General features: G+C 40.6%; 3 protein-coding genes and 1 long non-coding RNA gene across 4 annotated transcripts in view; 2 read left to right on the top strand and 2 right to left on the bottom strand.

Moving 5' to 3' along the window:
* The window catches only part of LOC116219780 (gastrula zinc finger protein XlCGF57.1-like), a 31,434-nt gene extending 18,079 nt beyond the window's left edge, over nucleotides 1-13,355 (top strand). The window contains exons 3-4 of the mRNA XM_042703896.1: nucleotides 6,240-7,672; nucleotides 12,693-13,355. Of these exons, the coding sequence (XP_042559830.1) occupies nucleotides 6,240-7,672; nucleotides 12,693-12,926 (1,667 nt within the window). The 3' untranslated portion in view covers nucleotides 12,927-13,355. The remainder of the gene's footprint in view (nucleotides 1-6,239; nucleotides 7,673-12,692) is intronic.
* LOC116219771 (gastrula zinc finger protein XlCGF57.1-like) overlaps nucleotides 1-27,183 on the bottom strand; it is a 100,188-nt gene that overhangs the window by 66,035 nt on the left and 6,970 nt on the right. The gene's annotated exons all lie outside the window — the stretch shown is intronic.
* On the bottom strand, nucleotides 13,211-13,675 carry LOC122128900. The gene is made up of 2 exons (XR_006151686.1): nucleotides 13,599-13,675; nucleotides 13,211-13,559 (listed from the first exon to the last, which is right to left on the bottom strand). It is a non-coding gene; the product is annotated as an uncharacterized LOC122128900 (long non-coding RNA).
* LOC105894911 (zinc finger protein 708-like) lies at nucleotides 20,842-27,035 on the top strand. The gene is made up of 2 exons (XM_031563696.2): nucleotides 20,842-21,314; nucleotides 25,023-27,035. Exons 1-2 carry the CDS (start codon nucleotides 21,035-21,037, stop codon nucleotides 26,648-26,650), a joined length of 1,908 nt encoding a protein of 635 aa, XP_031419556.1. The 5' UTR covers nucleotides 20,842-21,034; the 3' UTR covers nucleotides 26,651-27,035.

Raw genomic sequence — 27,183 nt, 5'->3', positions numbered from 1 at the left:
GTGGAGGTTAACGTGAAGAAAGAAGAGGATGAGCAAGAACACAATGATTGTCTTCTGGAAAGTAAGTACTGATGCACTAAAAGCTGTGTTCAATGGTCAACTGATGATCATGTATTGAGACCAACACAATTCTGCCAATGGGCTGGCATTCTTTGAGTGTTCTCAAATATTTTCGTCTGATACCTTTCAATGTCCAGGCGTTAACGCAATATAGATTTTCTTCTTCTAAAGAAATGTGACCTGTTCAATGTGATCATGTGTTGATCTGGCTTTGTTGATGGGAAAGTGGTGGACAGATATGGCTGTTGAATGAAGTGCTCAGGTTGTTGCCCAACACTACTCATCCCTAACCAAACAACCATCTAATGAATGATGTTAATTGCAGGGGTGGCAAAGGGGTATCTAGGGGTGGCCCAGGATGGTAAAGGGGTATCTAAGGGTGGCAAAGGGGTATCTAGGGGTGGCCCAGGATGGCAAAGGGGTATCTAGGGGTGGCCCAGGATGGCAAAGGGGTAGCTAGGGGTGGCCCTTTATGATGAACAGGACTAATGATCTGGCTTGATACTAAACCTCAGCTTGTATTTGTTGTGTGTGTGTGTGTGTTTGTGTATTTTTAGTCGTGTGTTTGTGTGTGTGTGTGTGTGTTATTTGTGGTCATGGGTGTGTGTGTGTGTGTGTGTGTGTGTGTGTGTGTCTGTATTTGTAGTCATCTGTGTGTGTGTATATGTGTGTGTGTGTATTTGAAGTCGTGTGTGTGTGTGTTTGTGTATGTGCAATTGAATTTGTAGTCGTGTGTGTGTGTGTTTGTGTATGTGCAATTGAATTTGTAGTCGTGTGTGTGTGTGTGTATGTGTATTTGTGGACATGGGTCTATAATAAGCCATTCAAAGAGCTGCTGAGGTCTATTTCTCTACATTGATGAGATAAGCTTAATTAAAAAAGTTAATTATATATTTATAATAATAAATATAAATAAGCTTCCAAGAGACTGTTAATTAGAATCACACAATGGCGTGCATATTGTCATTCTTGTTGCAGTCGTCCAATTGAAAGAAGATACAATGTCACTTTTCAGCGGTCATAACTGCAATGATGAAATAAATACAAAATTTAATTATGAATATATACAGTGGTGGCTAAAACTATTAGAACACCTGATAGATCTCAAAATATTGACCTTTTTTTGCCTCCAAAACATGATTTCATTTCATAATGTTCACAAAACATGCAGATGGTTGCTCTGAGCACAACAAATATCAGATGAAGTGAATCCTACTGTTTTTATCCACTTTTAACTTTAATATTTGGTACGTCCACCTTTTGCAGCAAGTACAGCAGCACATCTCTCTGGCAAAGTGTCAATATATTTCCTGAGAACTTCAACACGAATGTTATCCCATGCCTTCTGCAACTCAAGCCAAAGGCTCTCCTTTGAATGTACAATAGATCTGTTCTGTTTATTTACCAACTCGCCCCAAATTTGCTCAATGGGGTTGAGGTCCGTACTTTGAGGGGGCCAGTCCATCATTTTCAATGTTCCAGCAGATTCCTTCTGTCGCAGGTAGTTCTGGCAATAGTTCTAAGAATGTTTAGGGTCATTGTCCTCTTGGGAAAAATCCAGGCCCAATAAGGCGACTCCCAGACACACTCCTTTTTGTATTTCTCCCCCTCCCTCCGTCGAACATACACTCTTCGCATGTTACCAAACTTTGTGGCCTCAGTGACAAAAACCCTGATGTTACCAAACACTTAATAAGCAGGATAGGCCTTGTACATTCAAAACAATCACACAGCTGTGTCCTAAGACTCTTGCATTACCATCAATTTAACCACAATCACACCTTACAATGATAACCCAAGTAATTTGTTTTTTTTCTGTGAAGGAACATGATTGTGTGATATCGACAGTGAAATAGACCTAGCTTGTTTTTTGTAAGGAAAATTACCCAAATCTCCTTATAATGGCTCTATTCTATGGTTTATAGAGCATATTGATGACTTTGTAGATATTTCATTCATTTTGATGGGTATTCTAATGGCCAAATCAACAAAAACAACTGAAACCTCTTAAATATGCCAAGTGTTCTAATAATTTTGGCCATCACTGTATATACATACAGTTAGGTCCATACATATTTTATTACACAATTTTCATCATTTTAGCTCTGTACACCACCACAATGGATGAAATGAAACAATAAACATGTGCTTTAAGTGCAGACTTTCAGCTTTAATTTGAGGGTATTTACATCCAAATCAGGTGAACGGTCCCTTTTTAAGGGACCAGAAGTAATTGGACAAACTAACATAATCATAGTCACTTTTAATACTCGGTTGCAAATCCTTTGCAGTCTGGAACCCATAGACATCACCAGGCGCTGGGTTTCGTCCCTGATGCTCTGCCAGGCCTCTACTGCAACTGTCTTCAGTTCCTGCTTGTTCTTGGGGCATTTTCCCTTCAGTTTTGTCTTCAGCAAGTGAAATGCATGCTCAATTGGATTCAGGTCAGGTGATTGACTTGGCCATTGCAGAACATTCCACTTCTTTGCCTTAAAAAACTCTTTGGTTGCTTTCGCATTATGCTTCGGGTCATTGTCCATCTGCACTGTGAAGCGCCGTCCAATGAGTTCTGAAGCATTAGGCTGAATATGAGCAGATAATATTGTCCGAAACACTTCAGAATTTATCCTACTGCTTTTGTCAGCAGTCACATCATCAATAAATTAATGTTGCACGGTGTACCGGTACTAGAAAAGTACCGCGGTAACCTTACGTTAAAAACGATACGATACGAAATACGATTTTGCATATTTTTGGTACCGGTACTTCATTAAAAAAAGCACGCAATCAGAGCGCACTCACTGTTCCGCTCCCTGTCAGGCTGCCTGCACGCATTGACTGCAAGGGTGGGGCTGCCCAGCTCTCACACATGCAAATACTTCGGGTACGAAGCAGACACCGAAGGAAAACCCATCGACACACACAGACCCTTCAAATCCACTCATGCAAAGGGAGGGAACATGTCTAATATGGCTAAGCACCTATCAGACAGACACCCCAAACTTTTCAGAGAGTTCAAAGAACGACAGGTTAGCAAATGTGATTATTAACATGAACACCCCCAAGCTCACCCATATACAGCATAACACGAGTAGCCTTAGCCTAGTTTAGCTAGGGTGACCAGACGTCCTCTTTTACCTGGACACATTTAGGTCTCGAAAAGAGGACATGTCCGGGTAAAAGAGGACGTCTGTTTTGTCTTGTGTTGCACTTGCTTGATGTTTGACTGTGTTAGGAAAGTTGTTGATTTGCTAGTTTGTCATAAACAAAGTAAGCAAATTGAACAGGTTTCGCTAAATTTAGCCGCTAGCAAGACATCTCGTTAGCGATGTTAGCAAGCTTGTTATAACAGGCTTGGACATTGATGCTAGTATTACGTTTTTTTCCCCCTGATGCTAGTATTAAGTGCTCTCGCGTCGGCTTCTTTGTAATGTTATTGTGATAGCCATGTTGGCTAGGTTGCCAACGACTTTCCTAACACAGTCAAACATCAAGCAAGTGGCTTCATCTGGCAAAAGAACTGTCCAGGAAATGAGACAATGCACATTATCGTCATGACTATTATATTTTTTTTTGTTAGAACATGTTCAGTTGCTAACAAGACCATCACAAAATACATTTCAGTTAATTTATAGAGTTAGTGTTTCTGTTAGTGTGTAAATAGTTTGTAAAGTGTGTAAATAGTTCAGTTGTAATAAGTGCATAAACAATTGCAATAGTTGCAAGTTGCAACAAGTGTGAATATTCATAATTCAAAATTCTACCAGCCAGACAGGCTGTCTCATTGTTCATCATAGTGTAATGGCATGTGTGTGTATTGGTGCAAAGGTATGTGGTGGCATGTTTTTCATTGTTGAATTTCAATAAAGGGGAGAAATTGCCCTTTAATTATGTGTCCATCTTTAATGTACCCAACCCACATAGCTTTAGGTTTTTTTCCACCTCAAACACACATCTGTAAAATTATGTAATTCATACTTATGGAAATAACTATGTAGTCATATAGTCAGATAAGGACAATAGGTCTACATAGCCGTGTATAATCAATGCTATGATGTCACCATGTAGTTTTCATTAATATCTTGCTGTGGGCTAATACTAATATGAATGCCATTTGTTAAGTGTTCAAAAAGCTGGGCAGGAACAAGCTGGTAAAAAAGGGAACCTTACAGATGTTTTGTCTATTACTATCATAGATAAATATACCAGTATCGTATCGTATTTGTGGTATCGTATCGTTAGAATCGGGTATCGTGATATTTTGGCAGGTATAGTATCGAAGTCATAATTTTGGTATCATGACAACCCTACAATAAATACGAGGGAACCAGTTCCATTGGCAGCCATACATGCCCACGCCATAACACTACCTCCACCATGCTTCACTGATGAGGTGGTATGCTTTGGATCATGAGCATTTCCTTCCCATATCCACACTCCTCTCCTCCCATCATTCTGGTACAAGTTGATCTTTGTCTCATCTGTCCATAGGAGGTTGTTCCAGAACTGTACAGGCTCTTTAGATGTTTTTTTGGCAAACTCTAATCTGGTCTTCCTGTTTTTGAGGCTCATCAATGGTTTACATCTTGTGGTGAACCCTCTGTATTCGCTCTGTTGAAGTCTTCTCTTGACTGGTGACTTTGACACAGATACGCCTCCCTCCTGGCGAGTGTTCTTGATCTGGCCAACTGTTGTGAAGGGGTTTTTCTCCACCAGGGAAATAATTCTTCTGTCATCCACCACAGTTGTTTTCCGTGGTCTTACGGGTCTTTTGGTGTTGCTGAGCTCACCAGTGCGTTCTTTCTTTTGAAGAATGTACCAAACAGTTGATTTGGCCACAACTAATGTTTTTGCTATCTCTCTGATGGGTTTGTTTCGATTTTTGGTTTTGTTTTTTCAGCCTAATAATGGCTTGCTTCACTGATAGTGACAGCTCTTTGAACTTCATTTTGAGAGTTGACAGCAACAGATTCCAAACACAAATACCACACTTGAAATTAACTCTAGACCTTGTCTATTTTAACAGTGAGAGACAGAATATCAACAAAAACATCCAGAAAACTGCTTGAACCTCATTCCCTCATTCCCTTCCATTGAAAACGCAACCTTAAGGATTTGGAGAGGATCTGCAAAGAGGAGTGGACCAAAATCCCTCCTGAGATGTGTGTAAACCTGGTGACCAACTAGAAGAACAGTCTGACGTCTGTGCTTGCCAACAAGGGTTTCTCCACCAAGTACTAAGTCATGTTTTGCTAGGGGTTCAAATACTTATTTGCCGCAACAAATGCAAATAAATTCATAACTGTGATAAAATGCAGTTTTATTTATGTTTTTGTTGATATTCTGTTTCTCACTGTTAAAATAGATAACAATTATAGATCACGCATTTCTTTGCAAGTGGCCAAACTGGCGAAATCGGCAGGGGGTCAAATACTTATTTTACCCACTGTAACTGTATAAACAAGCTTCCAAGAGATTGTTATCATTCTATTATTCCGTGGTCAGAACTGCCAACATTTTCCTTAATGTGGTACCTAACCTAAACACATTTTCCTTAAAGTGGTACTTCACCCTGAACACATTTTCCTTAATGTGGTACTTCAGACTGAACACATTTTCCTTAAAGTGTTACTTCACCCTGAACACATTTTCACATTTCTCAATATGATCCCTCACTGAAATATTGGGTCCTCAAGCTCGTCTTTATTAACATTTATCAACATCATTTCATAACTCCACATGAACTTAAATGTCCACCAAATGTATTGATGCTCACACTGTTGGGCAACAATATTCCGGTGGACGACTCTATAGCATTAGATATATAAGGTATATATCTTAAGGTGTGTACTGTATATATAGTATAACATCATGCAAGACTAGTGTGCTGTACATTGTGGTTCAGATTAAATAAGAACAGCAAAACAATTTTATTGTAATATGATTATTATGATGAGCCAATGCATGTCATGATTTGGGGATGACATCAAGGCCTATGACTGATGCATTAAGGTAAACACACACATGCAAGTTGTTATATATATATATATATATATATATATACTCAACCATTTGTTTTGATCTGTATTTGGAATTGAATATTTCCTTATCAGGGAACAATGAATTGCTGCATCTAGAACATCTGTCTGTCATTCTAAATCCATATGGAACTCTTTCAGGTGCATCAGAACATCCAGATGGAACACAACATAAGATCCATGGACAGAATGATGAACTCAACCAGCAACTCAATAGAAGGCCGTACCACTGCACAGTCTGCACGAAGAGTTTCATGGTCCTGAGAGAACTCAAGGAACACCAGGAAACACACACTCTTAGTGTTAATCTAAAGCAGAACACTGGTGAGAAGCCTCATAAATGTACCCAGTGTGGAAAAGCATTTTCACGCGTTTCACATCTTGAAATCCACATGCGAATACACACTGGAGAGAAGCCTCATAAATGTGCCCAGTGTGAAAAAGCCTTTGCAACCTCCTCACAACTTAACCTCCATATGCCAATACACACTGGAGAGAAGCCTCATAAATGTGCCCAGTGTGGAAAAGCATTTTCACAGATTTCAAATCTTAAAAAACATATGCTAGTACACACTGGAGAGAAGCCTCATACATGTACAGAGTGTGGGAAAACATTTGCACAACTTAATAACCTCAACAGACATATGTTAATACACACTGGACAGAAGCTTCATGTATGTGCCCAGTGTGGAAAAGCATTTTCACACATTTCAGGTCTTAAAATCCACATGCGAATACACACTGGAGAGAAGCCTCATAAATGTACAGAGTGTGGGAAAACATTTGCACAACTTAATAACCTCAACAGACATATGTTAATACACACTGGACAGAAGCTTCATGTATGTGCCCAGTGTGGAAAAGCATTTTCACACATTTCAAGTCTTAAAATCCACATGCGAATACACACTGGAGAGAAGCCTCATAAATGTACAGAGTGTGGGAAAACATTTGCACAACTTAATAACCTCAACAGACATATGTTAATACACACTGGAGAGAAGCCTCCTAAATGTGCACAGTGTGGAAAAGCATTTTCACAGATTTCAAGTCTTAAAACCCACATGTTAATACACACTGGAGAAAAGCCTCATAAATGTGCCCAGTGTGGAAAAGCATTTTCACAGATTTCAAGTCTTAAAACCCATATGTTAATACACACTGGAGTGAAACCTCATAAATGTGCCCATTGTGGAAAAGCATTTTCACAAGTTTCAGATCTTAAAATCCACATGCGAATACACACTGGAGAGAAGCCTCATAAATGTGCCCAGTGTGGAAAAGCATTTTCACAGATTTCAAGTCTTAAAACCCATATGTTAATACACACTGGAGAGAAGCCTCATAAATGTACCCAGTGTGGAAAAGCATTTCCACAGATGGCAAGACTTAAAACCCACATGTTAATACACACTGGAGAAAAGCCTCATAAATGTGCCCAGTGTGGAAAAGCATTTTCACAGATTTCAAGTCTTAAAACCCACATGTTAATACACACTGGAGAAAAGCCTCATAAATGTGCCCAGTGTGGAAAAGCATTTTCACAGATTTCAAATCTTAAAACCCATATGTTAATACACACTGGAGAGAAGCTTCACAAATGTGCCCTTTATTCTCTCACCTGAGTGTGTGTGTGTGTATGTGTGTCTCTCACCTGTGTGTGTGTGTGTGTGTAAGAGAAGACTGGAGAGAAGCCTCATGAAGGTGCCCAGTGTGGGGGAAACACACACACTCAGATAGAGTAGGAACAACCTCTACAACTCTTTAGAAACACATAGTGGAGAGACGCCTCATGAATGCATTGAGTGCATAAAAGCATTTGTACGCCATAGTGGTCTGAAAAAGAATATGCTTTTACATAATAACTCTGTGAAAGAATTCAGATACAGATCAAGCCTTATTGTGCATGAATTTAGAGGTACAAGAAAACACTCATATATTTTCTCATGCACACACACACACACACACACACACACACACACACACAAAGGCAGCAGAGAACAGGCTTATTATTTACAAACACACACACACATGTGCACACTCACACACATGCACATCCTCATGCTCACACACACTCACACAGGCAGCACAGAACAGGCTTCTTATTCAAACACACACACACACAAGTGTGGGAAAGATGCAAGCAAATCAATCCTTATTGATCAGTAAAGAAAATAGTTGCACACACACTTACATTCCTTTGTTTGTCTGTTTTATTAGTTTTCTTCTGTCTGTTTGCCCTCATCTGCAGAGGTATGACGGGGGGCATTGAGTGATATAACACAGCTCACCGTTATGTTTGTCTTTGTCATTATTCTGTGAAGTAAAAATGTCTTTTTGCTTATTGAGTGATATAACACAACACACCGTTATGTTTTTCTCTAAATAGTCTTTTAGCTAAATTAGTGAATAACACAGTCACCGTTATGTTTTTCTCTAAAATGTCTTTTTGCTAAATGAGTGATAAAACACAGCTCACTGTTATGTTTTTCTCTACACTGTTGATGCATGTTATGTACACCTTCCTGCCATTAAAGATACAGAATAAAGTGTAATGTGAAGAAACCAAGCATTTGTTTATTTTACTCTATTATCACCTGGTAGTGAAATTGAAGGCAACACAAATATTCTACATTCATTCACATTACCTCTGTTATTATCAGAAACGTTTATCCCAAACAACTTCCTTTACAGGTGGGGTATATCTGGCTGATGACGGTTTATTTGACTGACATCTCCATAGTTAGCACAGGGTGAAGGTTCATATGATTGACATCGCAGTAGTTACCACACGGTGAAGGTTCATATGATGGACATCTTCGTAATTAGCACAGGGTGACGGTTCATTTAATTGAAATCTTCAAGATGAAGGTTACTTACCATCAGACACATGGACATGTTGTACTGAAATACATTTTTTTTTAAGGTTGAATATCCACACATTGTGCTTACATTGCAAAAATGTTGAACGTGCAACATTTCGTCCCTCAAGTCATCATTATTAAATATATCAGCTATCTGACCAATCCTAAACTTCCTCTGCATCAGTTCAGTTCATACGAGTAAACATGAATAGTTCACGTTCATAGTTCACCATTTAAATTCTGAACTAGTTTATAGTTCAGTTCAGTTCATAGTTTTAGGGTGGAAAGTGAGAATGAAAGACTTCACTTGTTTTTTATAGAAAACTTTATCCATCACTACCCCTTGCCTTAAACTGCACTTCATGTGTATCAATTCCTAAAATAATAATATTTTTTTTATTATTATTGCAACCACCCTATCAATGTCTAATACACACTAGGGAGAAGCTTCATAAATGTGCCCAGTGTGGAAAAGCATTTACAACCTCCTCACAACTTAACGTCAATTTCCCCCTTCGTTTCTCGAAGTGTGGGGTGAGCCCAACTGGTGGGTCGCAGAGACGTGACAGGTGGGGCGAGAATGGACACGATGAGCAGGAGATTTTCCCGTTGCAATGCCTTCCTTTATAGACAGTAACGATAATATACCTCCATCGCACTACACAACCACACCTAAACAAAGAAATATTGTATTGTTAGAAACAATAGCAGGGCAGAGCACACGGATAATCCATAATCAGCATCTTGGCAAATTGAGAGACTGCACCTGAGCGATAAAGCATTGAACATTCCATATTTAAAATATCTTAATAAGTAGTGAAGTCAACGTGTCTGCTTCACATGATGGAGAAGTTTGTTTATTGACACATCTTTTAAGGATGGCCAAAGCACTTTAAAACAACGTGTTTATAAGTTACATTATTCAAAGGTGGAAGGTTGGTCAGTAATCAGTCTAGAGAGGGCAGCGCCAGAAAACCAAACAAAACTCTACTCACGCTTGCCACATGGGTGCAATACCATATGCCATTTAATCATATTTGATAGAATGAAGGACAAATGAGTTGTGAATACTATCACCGAGTTTGAAAGGTATTGGTCAGGTAATAGCCGAGTGACAGCTGATTTTCTTTCTGATTTGACAGTAGGCTACTTCTGTGTGTTTTAAGCAAATAAAATATGTAATGTTTAAGAAGATGTTTTTTGAGAATAAAATAACTTCACATTTAGGATTTTAGCGCCAAATTGCGTAGAGGCCGAGAGCGGTATTGCTGACAGATATTTTGAAAAATTTTAGCTCCCAACATATTGAAAAAAAGAACTGAACTAGTTCATTTTTTAGAGCTGTGAACTCAGTTCAAAATTTTGAATTATAAACTATGAACTGAACTTGTTCATGTAGAAAGTGAACTTTCCCAACACTGGAACATATCTGCTTCACATAATGCAGAAGTTTGTTTTTGAGAATAAAATAACTTCACATTTAGGACATTGGCGGTTCTAGACCATTTTTACTAGGGGGGCCAAGGAGGGGCCAGGGTTTAACCAGGGGGGCACATAAAAAAACGCAACAAATGATATTTAAAGATTATAAACTTTATTTTACTTTAAAAACATATAAACATTTATAACTTAACTTAACCTTATAACAATGAGAGCAGGTGCAAGAGAAGTAGGGCCATACAAAATTTAAATAAAAAATGAAAGTACAGGGTGCAAATACAGGGCGTCAATTCAATAAACAAAATATAGATAAATACAAATATAGATAGACTACACTACAGCAACAGGATACGGCGGTTGTGCTGTCTGGCAAAACGGTCCACAAACAAATCAAGATCCAGAGCCTTGGCCCTTCTGGACTCTATGCTCAGGACACCAGGATCACTGAGTATCTCATCAGTAGTGGTGGACCGCAGGAAGGTTTTTATTAGTTTCAGTGTGGAGAAACTGCGTTCGCAAGAGGCTGAGCTTACAGGAAGGGTAACAGCAATCTTGCACAGTCTAAAGAGCTCAAAGAAAACCTCCCTGTATGGCTCCAAAAAAAAAAAACAGCTCAACTGTACTGCGTGGCCTTTTAACTTCACCACTCTGTACCTTTCTGTCCAAAACTCTCCTAAATTGATGGAGCTCATGCCCTAAATCATCAATGTCTGCATCGTACAAACAGCCAAATGAAACGACATTGCTCTCCTTTAAAAAGGCATCACTCTGGGGGTTGAGAGACTGTATGTTTCTCATGAGCTCACAGTTGGTATTGGAGAAACGTCTGTCCAACTCATGGAGCATGCTGTCAATTACAGGATAGAAAAATGATGTGCGAAACATATCTTTATCACGTCCTACCTCCCTCTGACCAACAGTGCTTAGTGTGCAGTAGCCACTGAGTCTAGAGCTCAGACTTTTCTGACGTTTCCCCACTGACGTTGTTGCAGAATCACACTGCTCACAAATATCCAATGCTTCATCCCACAGCTGATCAAAGAATGACTACTGCCTGTGGTCTTTCAATGTCTGGACTAAAGCATTAACTAAGTCAACAGCTCTTGACAGATCAACAGTGTGTGACTGTAACATGTCAGACAGTAGTTTTGTCTCCCCAAACAACTTACGTAGAGTGACAAGATGCACAACAAATTCCAGGTCAATTTGAGCCAGAAGACCTCGGGCCTCAACAGTTTTTTTACCGTGGCGTTCTTGAGCAATTTCTTGCAGTAGTCGTTTAATGGCAGGTAGAGTGTCCATAATATTACGTAGGGCTAGAAATCAGCATGCCCAACGTGTGTCGCTTAAACGTTGCAGCTCTCTTGTTCTGCCATACATCTCTCTTTGGATAGACAGCCATTTTAGGTGCACATATGAGGCAGAGGTAAAAATATATACAGTTCAGGCACAGGGCAGGGCAGTTCAGGAGTTTGAGCTTGGCCCGCCAGTGTTTCTTCTGGCCTCATATAGACAGGGACGTTAAAAAGTATGTCCGTCACTGCCCAAGATGCGTCATCAGCAAGACTGCCGATCCAGAGGGAAGAGCACCCTTGGAAAGTATAAAGACGTCTGCTCCTCTGGAAATCGTGTGCATCGACTTTTGGACTGCAGAGGATTCGAACAACAAGTCTGTTGATGTGCTGGTAGTTACAGACCATTTTACCAGGCTGGCCCAAGCCTTCCCCTGCCGTGATCAGTGCGCCAAACAGGTGGCGAAACAACTCTGGAACAAGTACTTCTGCATATACGGCTTTCCCGAAAGAATCCACTCCGATCAGGGGGCCTCGTTTGAAAGTCAACTGATCAGTGAATTGCTGAAGGTCGCCGGTGTGAGGAAGTCCCGAACCACCCCATACCATCCGATGGGCAACGGTAGTGTGGAGCGTTTCAACAGGACGTTGGGGAACATGATTCGCGCCCTCCCGCCTGAAGCCAAATGCCACTGGCCCCGACACCTCCAAACACTGACGTTTATGTACAATTGCACGGTACATGAAACCACAGGCTATCCCCCATTTTACCTTATGTATGGTAGAGTCCCACGCCTGCCTGTTGACATTCTCTTCAAGAACATCCTGAAAGATCCAGAGATTAGCAATTATGACCACTATGTGGTGTCTCTGACTAAAGACCTGCAAGAGGCCATGGCTATAGCTCAAGGGCATGTCAACAAAGAGCAGAATCGGCAAGCTGAATTCTACAATCGCCGTACAAACGCCGTACATTTGCAAACCTTAATAACCTCAACAGACATATGCCAATACACACTGGAAAGAAGCCTCATAAATGTGTGCAGTGTGAAAAAGCATTTTCACAACTTTCAATTCTTAAAGCCCATATGCTAACACACACTGGAGAGAAGCTTCATGTATGTGCCCACTGTGGAAAAGCCTTTACAACCTCCTCAAATCTTAAAACCCATATATTAATACACACTGGAGAGAAGCAACATAAACTTAAGATCACACAGTATAAGGCTTGATCTTTCCCCTGTATTCTCCCATCGACTGAATGGTATAAATGCCAACTCCTTCCTACTATCAACACCCCAATGAAGCTTTTGAGTGATATAACAAAGCGCACCGTTATGTTTTTCTTTCAAGTAAAGAAGTCATGTATGTGCACAGTTTGGGAAAGCACATGCTAACAAATCAACTCTTAGTGATCATTAATGAACAGACATTGGAGACAAATCATATCAACATTTGCTGTGTGGAAATCTAATTAAAAAAAAACTTTTTAATAGGATGTATGTTAGAAATTCAATTATTTGTATTGTTTATTTCTTGTTTTTTTTGTTTTTTGCCTATTGTCATTACTCTGTGGAATTGTCATGTAAATTGTCATTAATCTGTGGAATTGTCATTGCTGATGTCAAATTGAATTGTTACTAAATGAGTGATGAAACACAGCACAGCCTTATGCATTTCTTTTCACTGTGGATGCGTTAATTATACACAAATCCTGCCATTAACGATATCCAGGTGAAGTTAAACATAAACAAACTAAGCATTTATATTAATTTTTTTATCACCCTGTGGTGACATTGTAGGGTATAGAACTAGGACAGATAATCTACTCTACATTCACCTTGCCTCTGCTTCATTATCAGACCCTTTGACCCCAAACCACTTCCTGTACAGGTAGAGTATACCTTTGACCCCAAACCACTTCCTGTACAGGTAGAGTATACCTTTGACCCCAAACCACTTCCTGTACAGGTAGAGTATACCTACGTGAAGGTTCATTTGATTGAGATCTCCATAGCTACCACAGGGTGAAGGTTTATTTGATTGACCTCTCCATAGTTACCACAGGGTAAGGGTTCATTTGATTGACCTCTCCATAGTTACCACAGGGTGAAGGTTCATTTGATTGACCTCTCCATAGTTGCCACTGTGGTTCATTACCATGACACACATGGCTTCACTTGTATGTTAGACTCGTACCATATAAAGAAAGTAAAATAACCACACAGAATGTAACTGCAAAAACGTTGCATAAGTAACATTCTTGCCCTGAAGTCATCGTCATTCAATATATCAGCTATCTGACCGATCTTACACTTCATCTCCATCAGCATGAAATCTATTTATATATTATTTTTGGAGCAGGACTCCAGTGATGTAAATGTAATTTCTGCAGGATTCCAATAATTTCGAGCATTTTTATATTCAAAATTGCTGAATTTGCGCATGTCCTGTTCAAAAAGACAGGAGACAGCGAGACGGTGAGGCAGCAACGAGCTGTGCCTCATCTCAGATTGCGCAATCCCTCACAAACTGGGTTGAGCGCATGCGTAGAACCTATTTAGTCTTTCTGATCTGATATAAAACTGCAGTGAAAAAGCACGAAGGGGAGAAAAACAGTACCTCTGCCTCAATGAAGGGGGCATGCGAGAACCCACAGTTCGGGTTTATGTTGTTCTGCCATTGCTCTTCTTCTACACTTATATGGAAGATTCTAGCTTAGCTAAAACATTTCTCAAAACTGGACTTTCAATCAAAACGTGAAGTGATCAATAATGGGAGACCAATGCCGGAGCTAAAAGGTATGCTTCAAACGACGGGACAGAAGATAACTCGATCGACTTCTCACATTCATTAGCTAGCTAAGGACACTTAATAACCTTAAACGATTTCAATGGAAGAGTTCAATTTGCATGAAATGATAGCTAGTTATCTGGCTGATGTTATAGTCTCCTCGACTTAACTCTTCAAATTATAATGGGAAAAGGTAGAAACCCTCAGGGTAACTGCAATTTCGTATGAAATAGTTCATATTCACGGGTTCATATTCATGAGTGCATATTCACACATATTAACACGAATTCCTCACAAGCTAGCAGCTGCCAACTTTATGTACCTTACCTATGTGTGTGTAAAGACTGCTGATATGAAAAACAACCAGTAGTCAATGTGCTAGCTGCCAATTGAATGGTGATTTAAGATACTCTATTGGGTTTATATATTTGTAAATCTGACTGCCTCAGCAGCCACGAACTTCACCGCACGTCACTGCATATATGATGTATGTATATATGTCTATGGCGATTAAAGCCTAACTATCAATATTCTAAGTAACATGGAGACAAAACTTGATGTGGTACTCCACGTAGACCATAAACCCTTAAATATAGAAACGACTCATTTACATTTACATTTAGTCATTTAGCAGACGCTTTTGTCCAAAGCGACGTACAAGGGAGAGAACAGTCAAGCTAAGAGCAATAAAAAAAGCATGGTGTAACAATAACTACTACTTTACATGAGAATTAGAAAAACAACGACCTAGAAAAAAGGAAAAAGAAGTGCAGGAATGTAACTGCTGAAGTGCAAGTTAAGCGCTAGTCAGGTGCCAGTTAGGAGAGGAGCTACAGGGCTACTAGACTGTGTGTGTAATTATATCTAACTGTACTGCCTCACTCTTAGATTGTATTTTAAGTATTTTAAGACTACTCTGAAACTGTTCCAACTTGCCACCACCATTGGCTTCAGTTGGTTTCACTCAAATCAAGAAAGGCTACTAATTGCTGGGTTGCAGTTGAAAGACACTCCCACAGCAATCAAGGCACTTTGTCAAGGCAGAAACTGGGGGGACCTTCAGCCGGGTGCAATCAGTGAGCATGCTACTTCCATAGGGCTGTTGCTGAAGCGTCAGCGGAAGTGTCAGCCCTCGTGCTCAGCCCTTTTCGTGTGAAGACCTTTTTGGGTAAAGACGTGCAAGTCTACCTGTACAAGACCTTTTTGGGTAAAGACGTGCAAGTCTACCTGTACAAGACCTTTTTGGGTAAAGACGTGCAAGTCTACCTGTACAAGTCCACCGAAACAAGGTTCACAAACAAGGTAAACTTTTTTTTTTTTTTTTTTTTCATTTTGACTCTGCCATAGCCATGTGTCACAGTAGCATCTCTGTTGTCACTGGTTGTCAAAAAAGATCACAGCGCAGCAGACGGCAGCGCAACCTGGGTAATCTCCGCTCACTTCAACAAACCTCTTCGGCTGTAACCTCTTTCTCTGTTGGCCTGTGGAACTGTCAGTCTGCAGTCAGGAAAGCTGATTTCATCTCAGGTTATGCCAACCACCTCTCCCTAGGGCTCTTAGCTCTCACGGAGACTTGGATCACACCTGAAAACAATGCTACCCCGGCAGCACTCTCCACCAACTATGCCTTCTCCCATACTCCCCGGCCATCTGGTCGCGGAGGTGGGACGGGGCTGCTGATTTCAGACAACTGGAAATTCACTCCACTGCTGCCTTCAAACAGGTATGCCTCCTTTGAATATCATGCAATTATGGTAACTGCTCCTGTTAAAACTTATGTGATTGTTATCTACCGTCCACCAGGACAACAGGGTGATTTCGTCCATGAGCTGGACACCCTGCTGTCATCCATCCCTGAGCAGGAGTGTCCAACACTCATCCTTGGCGACATGAACATCCACCTAGACAATCCCAACTCAGCTGACTTTCGAACCCTGGTTCACTCGTTCGACCTACAACAGGTCCCCACTCCTCCAACTCACAAAGCAGGAAAAGAGCTTGACCTCATCCTTGCTCGGAACTGCACCACGGACAACCTAACGGTAACCCCTCTGAATCACTCGGACCACTTCTTCATTCGCTTCGATGTTCGGCTCATTGAGCAACCCTCTGTCCCCCCTCCGATGGTCTCGTTCCGGCGCAACCTCCGCAACCTCTCTCCCACCCACTTTTCCTCTCTGGTTTCTTCTGCTCTTCCACCTTTATCCACTTTCTCCTCACTAGGTGTCGATGATTTTTGTTATATTTCTTATGTAAAGTAGTACTTATTTATTGTTACACCAGGTTCTATTGCTCGTAGCTTGAATATTCTCTCCCTTGTACGTCGCTTTGGACAAAAGCGTCTGCTAAATGACTAAATGTAAATGTAAATGTAAATGTAGGAGGGGAGGTGCTCTCTGAAGAGTTGGGTCTTCAAAAGCTTCTTGAAGGTAGAGAGGGACGCCCCTGCTCTGGTAGTACTAGGCAGTTCGTTCCACCAACGTGGAACTACAAATGAAAATAGTCTGGATTGCCGTGCTTGCATGGACGGCAGTGCCAAACGACGCTCACTAGACGAGCGCAGCGTCCTGGGTGTAACATTTGCCCTTACAAGAGCATTTAGGTAGGTGGGAGCAGAACCAGTAAGCACTCTGTAGGCAAGCATAAGTGACTTGAACTTAATGCGAGCAGCTACTGGCAGCCAGTGGAGCTCGATGAGTAGCGGGGTGACGTGTGCCCTTTTCGGTTGGTTGAACACCAGACGCGCCGCGTTCTGGATCATCTGTAGTGGTTTCACCACGCAAGCCGGCAGGCCCGTTAGGAGGGCGTTGCAGTAGTCAAGGCGGGAGCTCACCAAGGTTTGCACCAGCAGCTGGGTGGCATACTGGGTTAGGTACGGCCGGATTTTGCGGATGTTGTATAGCGCAAAGCGGCACGACCTGGAGACAGAGGCGATGTGGGCCGTGAAGGTCAGTTGGTCATCAATAATGACCCCGAAGTTTCTTGCTGTTTTGGATGGAGCAAGAGATAAAGAGTCAGTATTGATCTTGATGTTGTGGTGGATGACCTGTTTGGCTGGGAAGACTCAATGAAATCGGTTGAGAAATGTAAACGCTAAAGTGCTTTTTATCCGTTCACTTGCGTTTGTTTACAGGCCATTCATCACCTCCCCAAGATGGCGGCGAGTTGGCACGTCACAGCAACGTTCTGAAGCAGACAATGGGGCGTCTATGTATATAAGTCTATGGAACGTTGGGCTACAAAGGCAGGAAATGCCAAGATAGAATCTCGCGTGCGCAAAGTGGATGTCGCTACCGGATGGTAGTCCTCTACCGGATGGTAGTCCCGCACATCGCACATGCTCAGACACAAACAGTTTACGGCAGAAGACTCAACGATAACATATGGGGTTGTCTTAACGCATAATGTGGGTATATTTAATGTAATATTTAATTATTAAAAGTGTGGAGACGGAGTAAGGGTAAAAGACAAATAGTTTGTATTATGAAGAAGTGAGAAAATATAGCAGTAGGTAAATCAAATAAAGCATTGATGTGCTAGCCAATAGAACTTGACAGGGAGAACAAAAGAGGATATCCAGTATATCTTTAACTTCTTTACAAACCTTAAGAACTTACAGCTGTGTACAATGACCAAACTTCTTAAAGTATACCGTCTTTCGCGAACTTCCATCAGCTTTAGCCAGCGATTGTATTCCGCTGTCTACAGTGTGGCAAAGTGGCGCATGCGCGACTACCAACGGGTAGCGATTGATCGGGTAGTGCGCATGCCATCCGGTAGAGGACTACCATCCGGTAGCGACAGTGGATTTTTTGTTTTTTCGAACGCCTTAGCCGTCCCTTCACCCGTCGATGCTTGAAGTCCCTATTAGCTAGCTAAGTAAACTTAATAGCCTTAAACGATTTAATTGGAAGAGTTCAATTTGCATGAAATGATAGCTGGTTATCTAGCTGATGTTATAGTCTTCTCGATTAAACTCTTAAAATTATAATAGGAAAAGGTAGAAACCCTTAGGGTGCTTATGCAACTTCGTATGAAAGAGTTCATATTCATGAGTGCATATTCACACATATTAACACGAGGTCTATCACAAACTAGCAGCTGCCAACTGTATATACCTTACCTATACCTGTGTAAAGAATGCTGATATGAAAAACAACCAGTAGTCAATGTGCAAGCTGCCAATTGAATGGTGATTTAAGATACTCTATTGGGTTTATGTATTTGTAAATCTGATTCTAAAAGAGTCAGTGCCTTACCAGCCACAAACCTCACCACACGTCACTGTGAGCAACCATATCCTGGCTATTGAAAGGGGTAGACACAGGCAAACCTGGCTGCCCAGAAAAGAGATGCTCTGCATTCACTGCAGCCAGGGCATGGTACACAGTAAAAATAAGAGTGTTAATTTAACTCCTATAGAGTTGAATTTAACTCTGCTTCAGATAACATTTGGTCCCGCTCTAAACTAGTGTTAAATTAACTCTTTGGCCAGTGTCAGATTTTCAGAGTTAAATTAACTATTCTTTGAGTTAAAATTAACAATGAAATGTGTACAAATATTTAACACTATAGGTTAGTCACACTGTTCAGAGCAATATGATGGCACTGTACAGAGTCAATTTAACTCTGGATTTTAGTTTAAAAATGACACTTAAATGTGTAATAATATTTAATCTTGATTTCTCTACAGTGTTACTGTAAATCTAAATAATCTAGATAATATGATGCTGCTGAATAACTGTACTCAAATCAACTGTAATCAAATGAAAAACACAAAAATACAAGATGACAATACCAATATTTATTTTAGAGTTCTTAATCATTTTTATTCCAACATTATGAACTCATTGCCCATACTGTAGCGAAGGGAGAGCGTAGTCACCCCATCCTGCTTGATTCCGGGTCTACAGGGTGCCAAACGTGCACTCTGACCGCAACGCCAAAGAGCCAGGCTTGATGGCATGGCAGTCAGAGCACACACTCATCTGTAGTGACGGCACATCGTCACACTGCCCTCACCTTTGGGAGGCGCACCCTTGCGCTACACGCACACAGGCATTTCTTGCACATCTAACAACCGTACTTCTCCTATCCAGAGCGCTCCACACACAAGTGCTTCACCCATGGGGTCCCTCACACAGGGTTCAACCCATAGATATATATAAAGACATATATATCTATGGTTCAACCTACTTGGACGTAGCAGAATCTGCAAATAGCCTAGCATAGCATACTCAAACTACTGACAGAGGAGGCAAATGTAAACAACCATCAAACACCTGCTTTCTATATTTTTATAGCAGTGAAATACACACATTCAAATATACACATTTTTGTACATATACACAATTTGATATAAGCATGACCAAGACCATGCATAGTTTTCTTTGCCCTCCGTTATCGTACCTTCGTGTGCTGCATATCAGAAATGGCCAACAGAAAAGCGAAGACGGAGACGGCTCCTGTTACCATGGAAACAATAAACGAAGCTAGCTGTAATATCTACATAGCTACTGCATATCAGAAATGGCTAACAGAAAAGTTTTGAAAAGGTACGATAACGGAGGGCAAAGAAAACTATGCATGGTCTTGGTCATGCTTATATCAAATTGTGTATATGTACCTTTTCAAAACTTTTCTGTTAGCCATTTCTGATATGCAGTAGCTCCTAAATTCAAAATGATCCACAGAAACTTTGAAAAGTCTGAGGAAAATCTAATTTAAAAAAAATGTACTTGGCGAAGAGATGGCCAACATACGTGGAAGCCTGCCATAGGGAAAGGGAATATTTTCACCAGCTAAACACTTGAGGAGACAAAGACACACGCACACGCGCGAGAGTGAGGGAAGGAGAGCGCATGCTGTGCATGCTTCTGACTCTGACTCCCAGCATGCACAGCAAGAAGTAACTGGAGTCCAACCACCCTTGAATTTCGGGCACTGAATTTCTCAGTAAAGTGGTGGTAACTTCGGTGTCTTTTGAATCAAATCGTTTTTTAGTTGTGAATATGTTTTATGTTTAGGCTGGTGACAATATTGCCTGGAAGATCTGCCAAACAAAGTAAATTGGGACACATTTTTATTCCAAAGACCGAACTGGAGATTCATGCAGTCACACTCCCGTCCACACGGTGGCAGTAATGTATAGATTTCTGGTTGGCTTGCCAGCTACCAGATGTTCACAAGTAAGAACATTTCAGAGAAGTCCAAGGAAGAAGTTCATCGTGTTGCCGAAGTTCCCTCTCTGAAGACAATTTCGTCTTCTTTTTTTTTTTTGCTGTGATAAACACTGCTTGACGCTAACACTAAACTAACAGATCTTCATGTGCTAACTTATTTGAAGTACGTTTAAGTCACAGTATTATAACATCTTAGCCTTCTTCATTAGCTTGTACTCGAATGTATCAGCCATAGGCAAGTGAGAGATGCGGAGACCGTGACGATAAGAAGTGAACTCCTCCTAAGCCATTGTATTTTTTTTCCTTTGTGGTGTTCCCTGACTTTATAGGAAACTGGATGGGATCATCTCTTGTCCGTCGCTAACATGAATCTTGGACTGCCGTTGAAACCTGGCTGTGATGAAACACACCAGGTACCCCTGAGACTGATAGTGAAAGAAGAGGACATAAAAGAAGAAGAATACGGACATATGATTACATGGCAAGATGAAGAAGAAAAGCCCATTGCAGATCTTCACTGTAAAACGGAATCAGACTTCACAGAGTCACTAAGCTCCACTTATAATGAAATACTACAGACAACAGTGGAGGTTAAAGTGAAGAAAGAGGAGGATAAGCAACAACACAACGATTGTCCTCTGGAAAGTAAGTAATTTCAAACTGATGCACTAAGAGCCATAGACATAGTATACATAGACCCCTCCTTGACTGCTTCAGCCCGTTGCCGTGACGAGTTACGTCGCCGCCATCTTGTAAAGGGGGCAGCTGGCCTGGAAACAAACGCAAGAACAGTGGATCAGCGGTTTTACTGTATAAAAAGCACTCTAGCGTTTACATTTCTCAACCGATTTCACTGAGTCGTTTTTATATTCAAGGGTTTATGATCGATGTGAAGTTCTCCCAAAAAGTTTTGTCTCCATGTTACTTCGAATATCGATAGCAAGGCTATAATGGCCATAGACATGTATACATGTGCATATGTCTATGGTAATCACTGCTAGACGCTATTTTTTCTTGTGCTCCCACAGCTCGTGCACTTTGAAAATACTAAGAAGAAATCTAAACTATCGAAATAGTGCTTCTTTAACTACTAATTATTGACCATAAATTGAGAGAAATGGAACAAAATTATATACATATAAACATACATGTATATATGTCTATGATAATCGCTGCTAGACGCTCACTTTAACAACTTTTTGTAACTCGCGGGGCAACAGAGGAGGAGGGGTCTATGCATAGACATATATACATAGACGCCCTGTTGGCCCTTGGCTCGCGTGTCAACTCGCCGCCATCTTGGGGAGGTAATGACTGGCCAGTAAACACATGCAAGTGAATGGGGGAGCTCCTGCTTTTCTGGATAAAAAGCACTATAGCGTTTACATTTCTCAACCGATTTCATTGATTCGTTTATATATTGAATGGTTTATGATCTACGAGGAATAAAAAAAAAAAGTTTTGTCTCCATGTTACTTAGAATCTTGATAGTAAGGCTATAAATCGCCACAGGCATATGTACATACATCATATATGTCTATGATAATCGCTGCTAGACGCTCACTGTTCTTGTGCTCCCACAGCTCATTCACTTTGAAATACGGAAACGAAATCTAAATGATCGAAATAGTGCTTCTTTAACTACTAATATTGAATTTGACCATCATTGAGAAAAACGGAACAGAATCTGCAAATAGCCTAGCATAGCATACTCAAACTACTGACAGAGGAGGCAAATGTAAACAACCAGCAAACACCTGCTTTCTATATTTTTATAGCAGTGAAATACACACATTCAAATATACACATTTTTGTACATATACACAATTTGATATAAGCATGACCAAGACCATGCATAGTTTTCTTTGCCCTCCGTTATCCTCCTTATCCGTACCTTCATGTGCTGCATATCAGAAATGGCCAACAGAAAAGCGAAGACGGAGACGGCTCCTGTTACCATGGAAACAATAAACGAACCTAGCTTTAGTATCTACATAGCTACTGCATATCAGAAATGGCTAACAGAAAAGTTTTGAAAAGGTACGATAACGGAGGGCAAAGAAAACTATGCATGGTCTTGGTCATGCTTGTATCAAATTGTGTATATGTACAAAAATGTGTATATTTGAATGTGTGTATTTCACTGCTATAAAAATATAGAAAGCAGGTGTTTGCTGGTTGTTTACATTTGCCTCCTCTGTCAGTAGTTTGAGTATGCTATGCTAGGCTATTTGCAGATTCTGTTCCGTTTTTCTCAATGATAGTCAAATTCAATATTAGTAGTTAAAGAAGCACTATTTCGATCATTTAGATTTCGTTTCCGTATTTCAAAGTGAATGAGCTGTGGGAGCACAAGAATAGTGAGCGTCTAGCAGCGATTATCATAGACATATATGATGTATGTACATATGCCTGTGGCGATTTTATAGCCTTACTATCAAGATTCTAAGTAACATGGAGACAAAACTTTTTTTTTTATTCCTCGTAGATCATAAACCATTCAATATATAAACGAATCAATGAAATCGGTTGAGAAATGTAAACGCTATAGTGCTTTTTATCCAGAAAAGCAGGAGCTCCCCCCTTCACTTGCATGTGTTTACTGGCCAGTCATTACCTCCCCAAGATGGCGGCGAGTTGGCACGTCGCAGCAACGTTCTGAAGCAGACAATGGGGCGTCTATGTATATATGTCTATGGGTCTATGTATATATGTCTATGCTAAGAGCTGTGTTCAATGGTCAATTAATGATGACGTCAGAATTCTGGCAGTGAGGTGGCATTCTTTTAGATTGTTGAGTCAAATCAAGTAGTCTGATGATTTTGCATCTCCAGGCTTTTGCAACCTTTAGAAATGTCACAAAATGTGACTTGTGGAGATGTGTTGATCTGGCCTTGTTGTTGTTGGTGGAGTGTTGGACAGATATGGCTGTTAGTAGGGCTGGGTACTGGCACAGATATGGCTGTTAGTAGGGCTGGCACAGATATGGCTGGGTACGGGCACAGATATGGCTGTTAGTAGGGCTGGGTACTGGCACAGATATGGCTGTTAGTAGGGCTGGCACAGATATGGCTGGGTACGGGCACAGATATGGCTGTTGGTAGGGCTGGCACAGATAACCCAATTCGATTAACTCCTTTTGATATGTCCAACTCCAAAATATGCCCCTGATTGTGGTTGGGTCCAGTTGAATATGCAACATTTCAGTCCTCAAATTATCATTAAATATATTAGTTATCTGACCAATCCTAAACTTCATCTTGAAAGATTGGACAAGCACTTTGGCAACATTTTGCATCATCAACCCACACACACACACACTCACTGACACACTCACACTTTAATCATAATTGTCGAATCGATCATTACTGATGTTACACATTTTTGTGACATATTGTTATACAGCTTCCATGGTATTTATCATGAAGTTTCAAGCTTTATATCTACCTTGCGTGAAATGCAAAAGATGTCAATCCATCTTCAGTCATGCGCCTGACTGTGAAGCTGGGGGCAGGCCTGGTAGTGGTCAGATGGCTTTCTGTTTTAAGTGTGTGTGTGTGTGTGTGTCTCTGTGCGTGTGTGTGTCTCTGTGTGTGTTTTTTTGTCTGTGTGTGTCTGTCTCTCTGTGTGTGTGTGGGTGTCTCTGTGTCTGTGTGTGTTTCTCTGTGTGTGTGTGTGTTTGTGTGTGTGTGTGTCTCTGTGTGTGTTTGTGTGTGTGTGTCTCTGTGTGTGTTTGTGTGTGTGTGTCTCTGTGTGTGTGTGTCTCTGTGTGTGTGTGTGTGTGTTTGTTTGTGTGTGTGTCTCTGTGTGTCTGTGTGTGTGTCTCTGTGTGTGTGTGTTTGTGTTTGTGTTGTTCACATCCAGACAGTTAAGCATTGCATTAGCCAAGTCTTGAAGTGTCAAATGCATGGATTAGTTTTTCTGCATCAAGGAAGGATAGGACTTGAATGACGTTGGAAATATTATGTAGGTGAAAGGAGGTTAATGTAAGTGTCATCATCCTTATCAATGATCGACACTAGAATTGGAGAGAGAGAGAGATGTGTGTGTGATTTGTTTAAGTTCTGTTTCGCCTGATAGGTCTCTGTCTATTCTTCAATTGATATGGTTACTATACCAAATGTTAGTGCACAGTCAGTGTGAGTAAGACATTTATTTTGTTTTACTAGTGAAGGGGGTTGAAACACAAACATGCTCTCATGCAGAGCCAGGAAAGCAAGTTTAATGACCAATCTAACTCTTCTAGGTGTATCAGAATATCCAAACAATGGAATATTTCCTTGTCAGGTCACAATGAATTGCTGCATCTAGAACATCTGTCTGTCATTCTAAATCCATATGGAACTCTTTCAGGTGCATCAGAACATCCAGATGGAACACAACAAAAGATCCATGGACAGAATGATGAACTCAACCAGCAACTCAATGGAAGGCCGTACCACTGCACAGTCTGCAGGGAGAGTTTCACAGTCCTGAGAGAACTCGAGGAACACCAGGAAACACACACTCTTAGTGTTAATCAAAAGCAGAACACTGGTGAGAAGCTTCATAAATGTGTCCAATGTGGAAAAGCATTTACATGTTCCTCAAATCTTAAAACCCATATGTTAATGCACACTGGAGAGAAGCCTCATAAATGTGCCCAGTGTGGAAAAGCATTTTCACAGATTTCAAATCTTAAAAAACATATGCTAGTACACACTGGAGAGAAGCCTCATACATGTACAGAGTGTGGGAAAACATTTGCATACCCTTATGCCCTCAATAGACATTTTCTAATACACACTGGAGAGAAGCCTCATAAATGTGCCCAGTGTGGAAAAGCATTTTCATCGGTTTCAGATCTTCAAAGGCATATGCTAATACACACTGGAGAGAAGCTTCACAAATGTGCCCAGTGTGGAAAAGCATTTTCATCGGTTTCAAATCTTCAAGCCCATATGGTAAGACACACTGGACAGAAGCTTCATGTATGTGCCCAGTGTGTAAAAGCATTTTCACACATTTCAGATCTTAAAATCCACATGCGAATACACACTGGAGAGAAGCCTCATAAATGTGCCCAGTGTGGAAAAGCATTTTCACGCATTTCAGATCTTAAAATGCACATGCGAATACACACTGGAGTGAAGCCTCATAAATGTGCCCAGTGTGGAAAAGCATTTACATGTTCCTCAAGTCTTCAAAGGCATATACTAATACACACTGGAAAGAAGCGTCATGTATGTGCCCGGTGTGGAAAAGCATTTATACAGATTTCAAGTCTTAAAACCCACATGTTAACACACACTGGAGAGAAGTCTCATAAATGTGCCCAGTGTGGAAAAGCATTTTCACAGATTGCAGATCATAAAAGGCATATGTTAATACACACTGGAGAGAAGCCTCATAAATGTGCCCAGTGTGGAAAAGCATGTTCACAGATTTCAAATCTTAAAACCCATATGTTAATACACACTGGAGAGAAGCCTCATAAATGTGCCCAGTGTGGAAAAGCATTTTCACAGATTTCAAGTCTTAAAACCCATATGTTAACACACACTGGAGAGAAGCCTCACAAATGTGCCCAGTGTGGCAAAGTATTTTCACGCGTTTCACATCTTAAAACCCATATGTTAATACACACTGGAGAGAAGCCTCATAAATGTGCCCAGTGTGGAAAAGCATGTTCACAGATTTCAAATCTTAAAACCCATATGTTAATACACACTGGAGAGAAGCCTCATAAATGTGCCCAGTGTGGAAAAGCATTTTCACAGATTTCAAATCTTAAAAATCATATGCTAGTACACACTGGAGAGAAGCCTCATACATGTACAGAGTGTGGGGAAATATTTGCACACCTTAATAACCTCAACAGACATATGCTAATACACACTAGAGAGAAGTCTCTTAAATGTGCCCAGTGTGGAAAAGCATTTACCTGTTCCTCAAGTCTTAAAATCCACATGCGAATACACACTGGAGAGAAGCCTCATTAATGTGCCCAGTGTGAAAAAGCATTTTCACAGATTTCAAGTCTTAAAACCCATATGTTAACACACACTGGAGAGAAGCCTCACAAATGTGCCCAGTGTGGCAAAGTATTTTCACGCGTTTCACATCTTAAAACCCATATGTTAATACACACTGGAGAGAATTCTCACAAATGTGCCCAGTGTGGAAAATTATTTTCACAGATTTCAAATCTTAAAAGACATATGCTAATACACACTGGAGAGAAGCCTCACAAATGTGCCCAGTGTGGCAAAGTATTTTCACGCGTTTCACATCTTAAAACCCAAATGTCAATACACACTGGAGAGAAGCCTCATAAATGCAGACCTGACAACTAGTCCAGGCAAAGTAGCGTTGTACGACAGACTAATTGTAAAATATTTTTTTTCAGCATAGATCATTTCTACGAGGTGTCCAGAACAACATACTAAAAGTCCTAAGAAATCCTAGTTGAGGAAATATGTTTAATTCTCATCAATCTGAGATGTGTGCTAATAATGCCAGGCAACAATACACC

The sequence above is a fragment of the Clupea harengus genome, chromosome 26 (genome assembly GCF_900700415.2).
Source record: "Clupea harengus chromosome 26, Ch_v2.0.2, whole genome shotgun sequence".
Classification (NCBI taxonomy): domain Eukaryota; kingdom Metazoa; phylum Chordata; class Actinopteri; order Clupeiformes; family Clupeidae; genus Clupea; species Clupea harengus.
The sequence above is the reverse complement of the archived record's forward strand: the minus strand, read 5'-3'. Positions and strand labels throughout refer to the sequence as shown.

Bases quoted from the DNA above. Each gene is read 5' to 3' on its own strand.
- LOC105894911 (XM_031563696.2), top strand. From the start codon at position 21,035: ATGAATCTTGGACTGCCGTTGAAACCTGGCTGTGATGAAACACACCAG. The intron at 21,315-25,022 runs GTAAGTAATTTC...GAACTCTTTCAG, and splicing joins CAACGATTGTCCTCTGGAAA to GTGCATCAGAACATCCAGAT.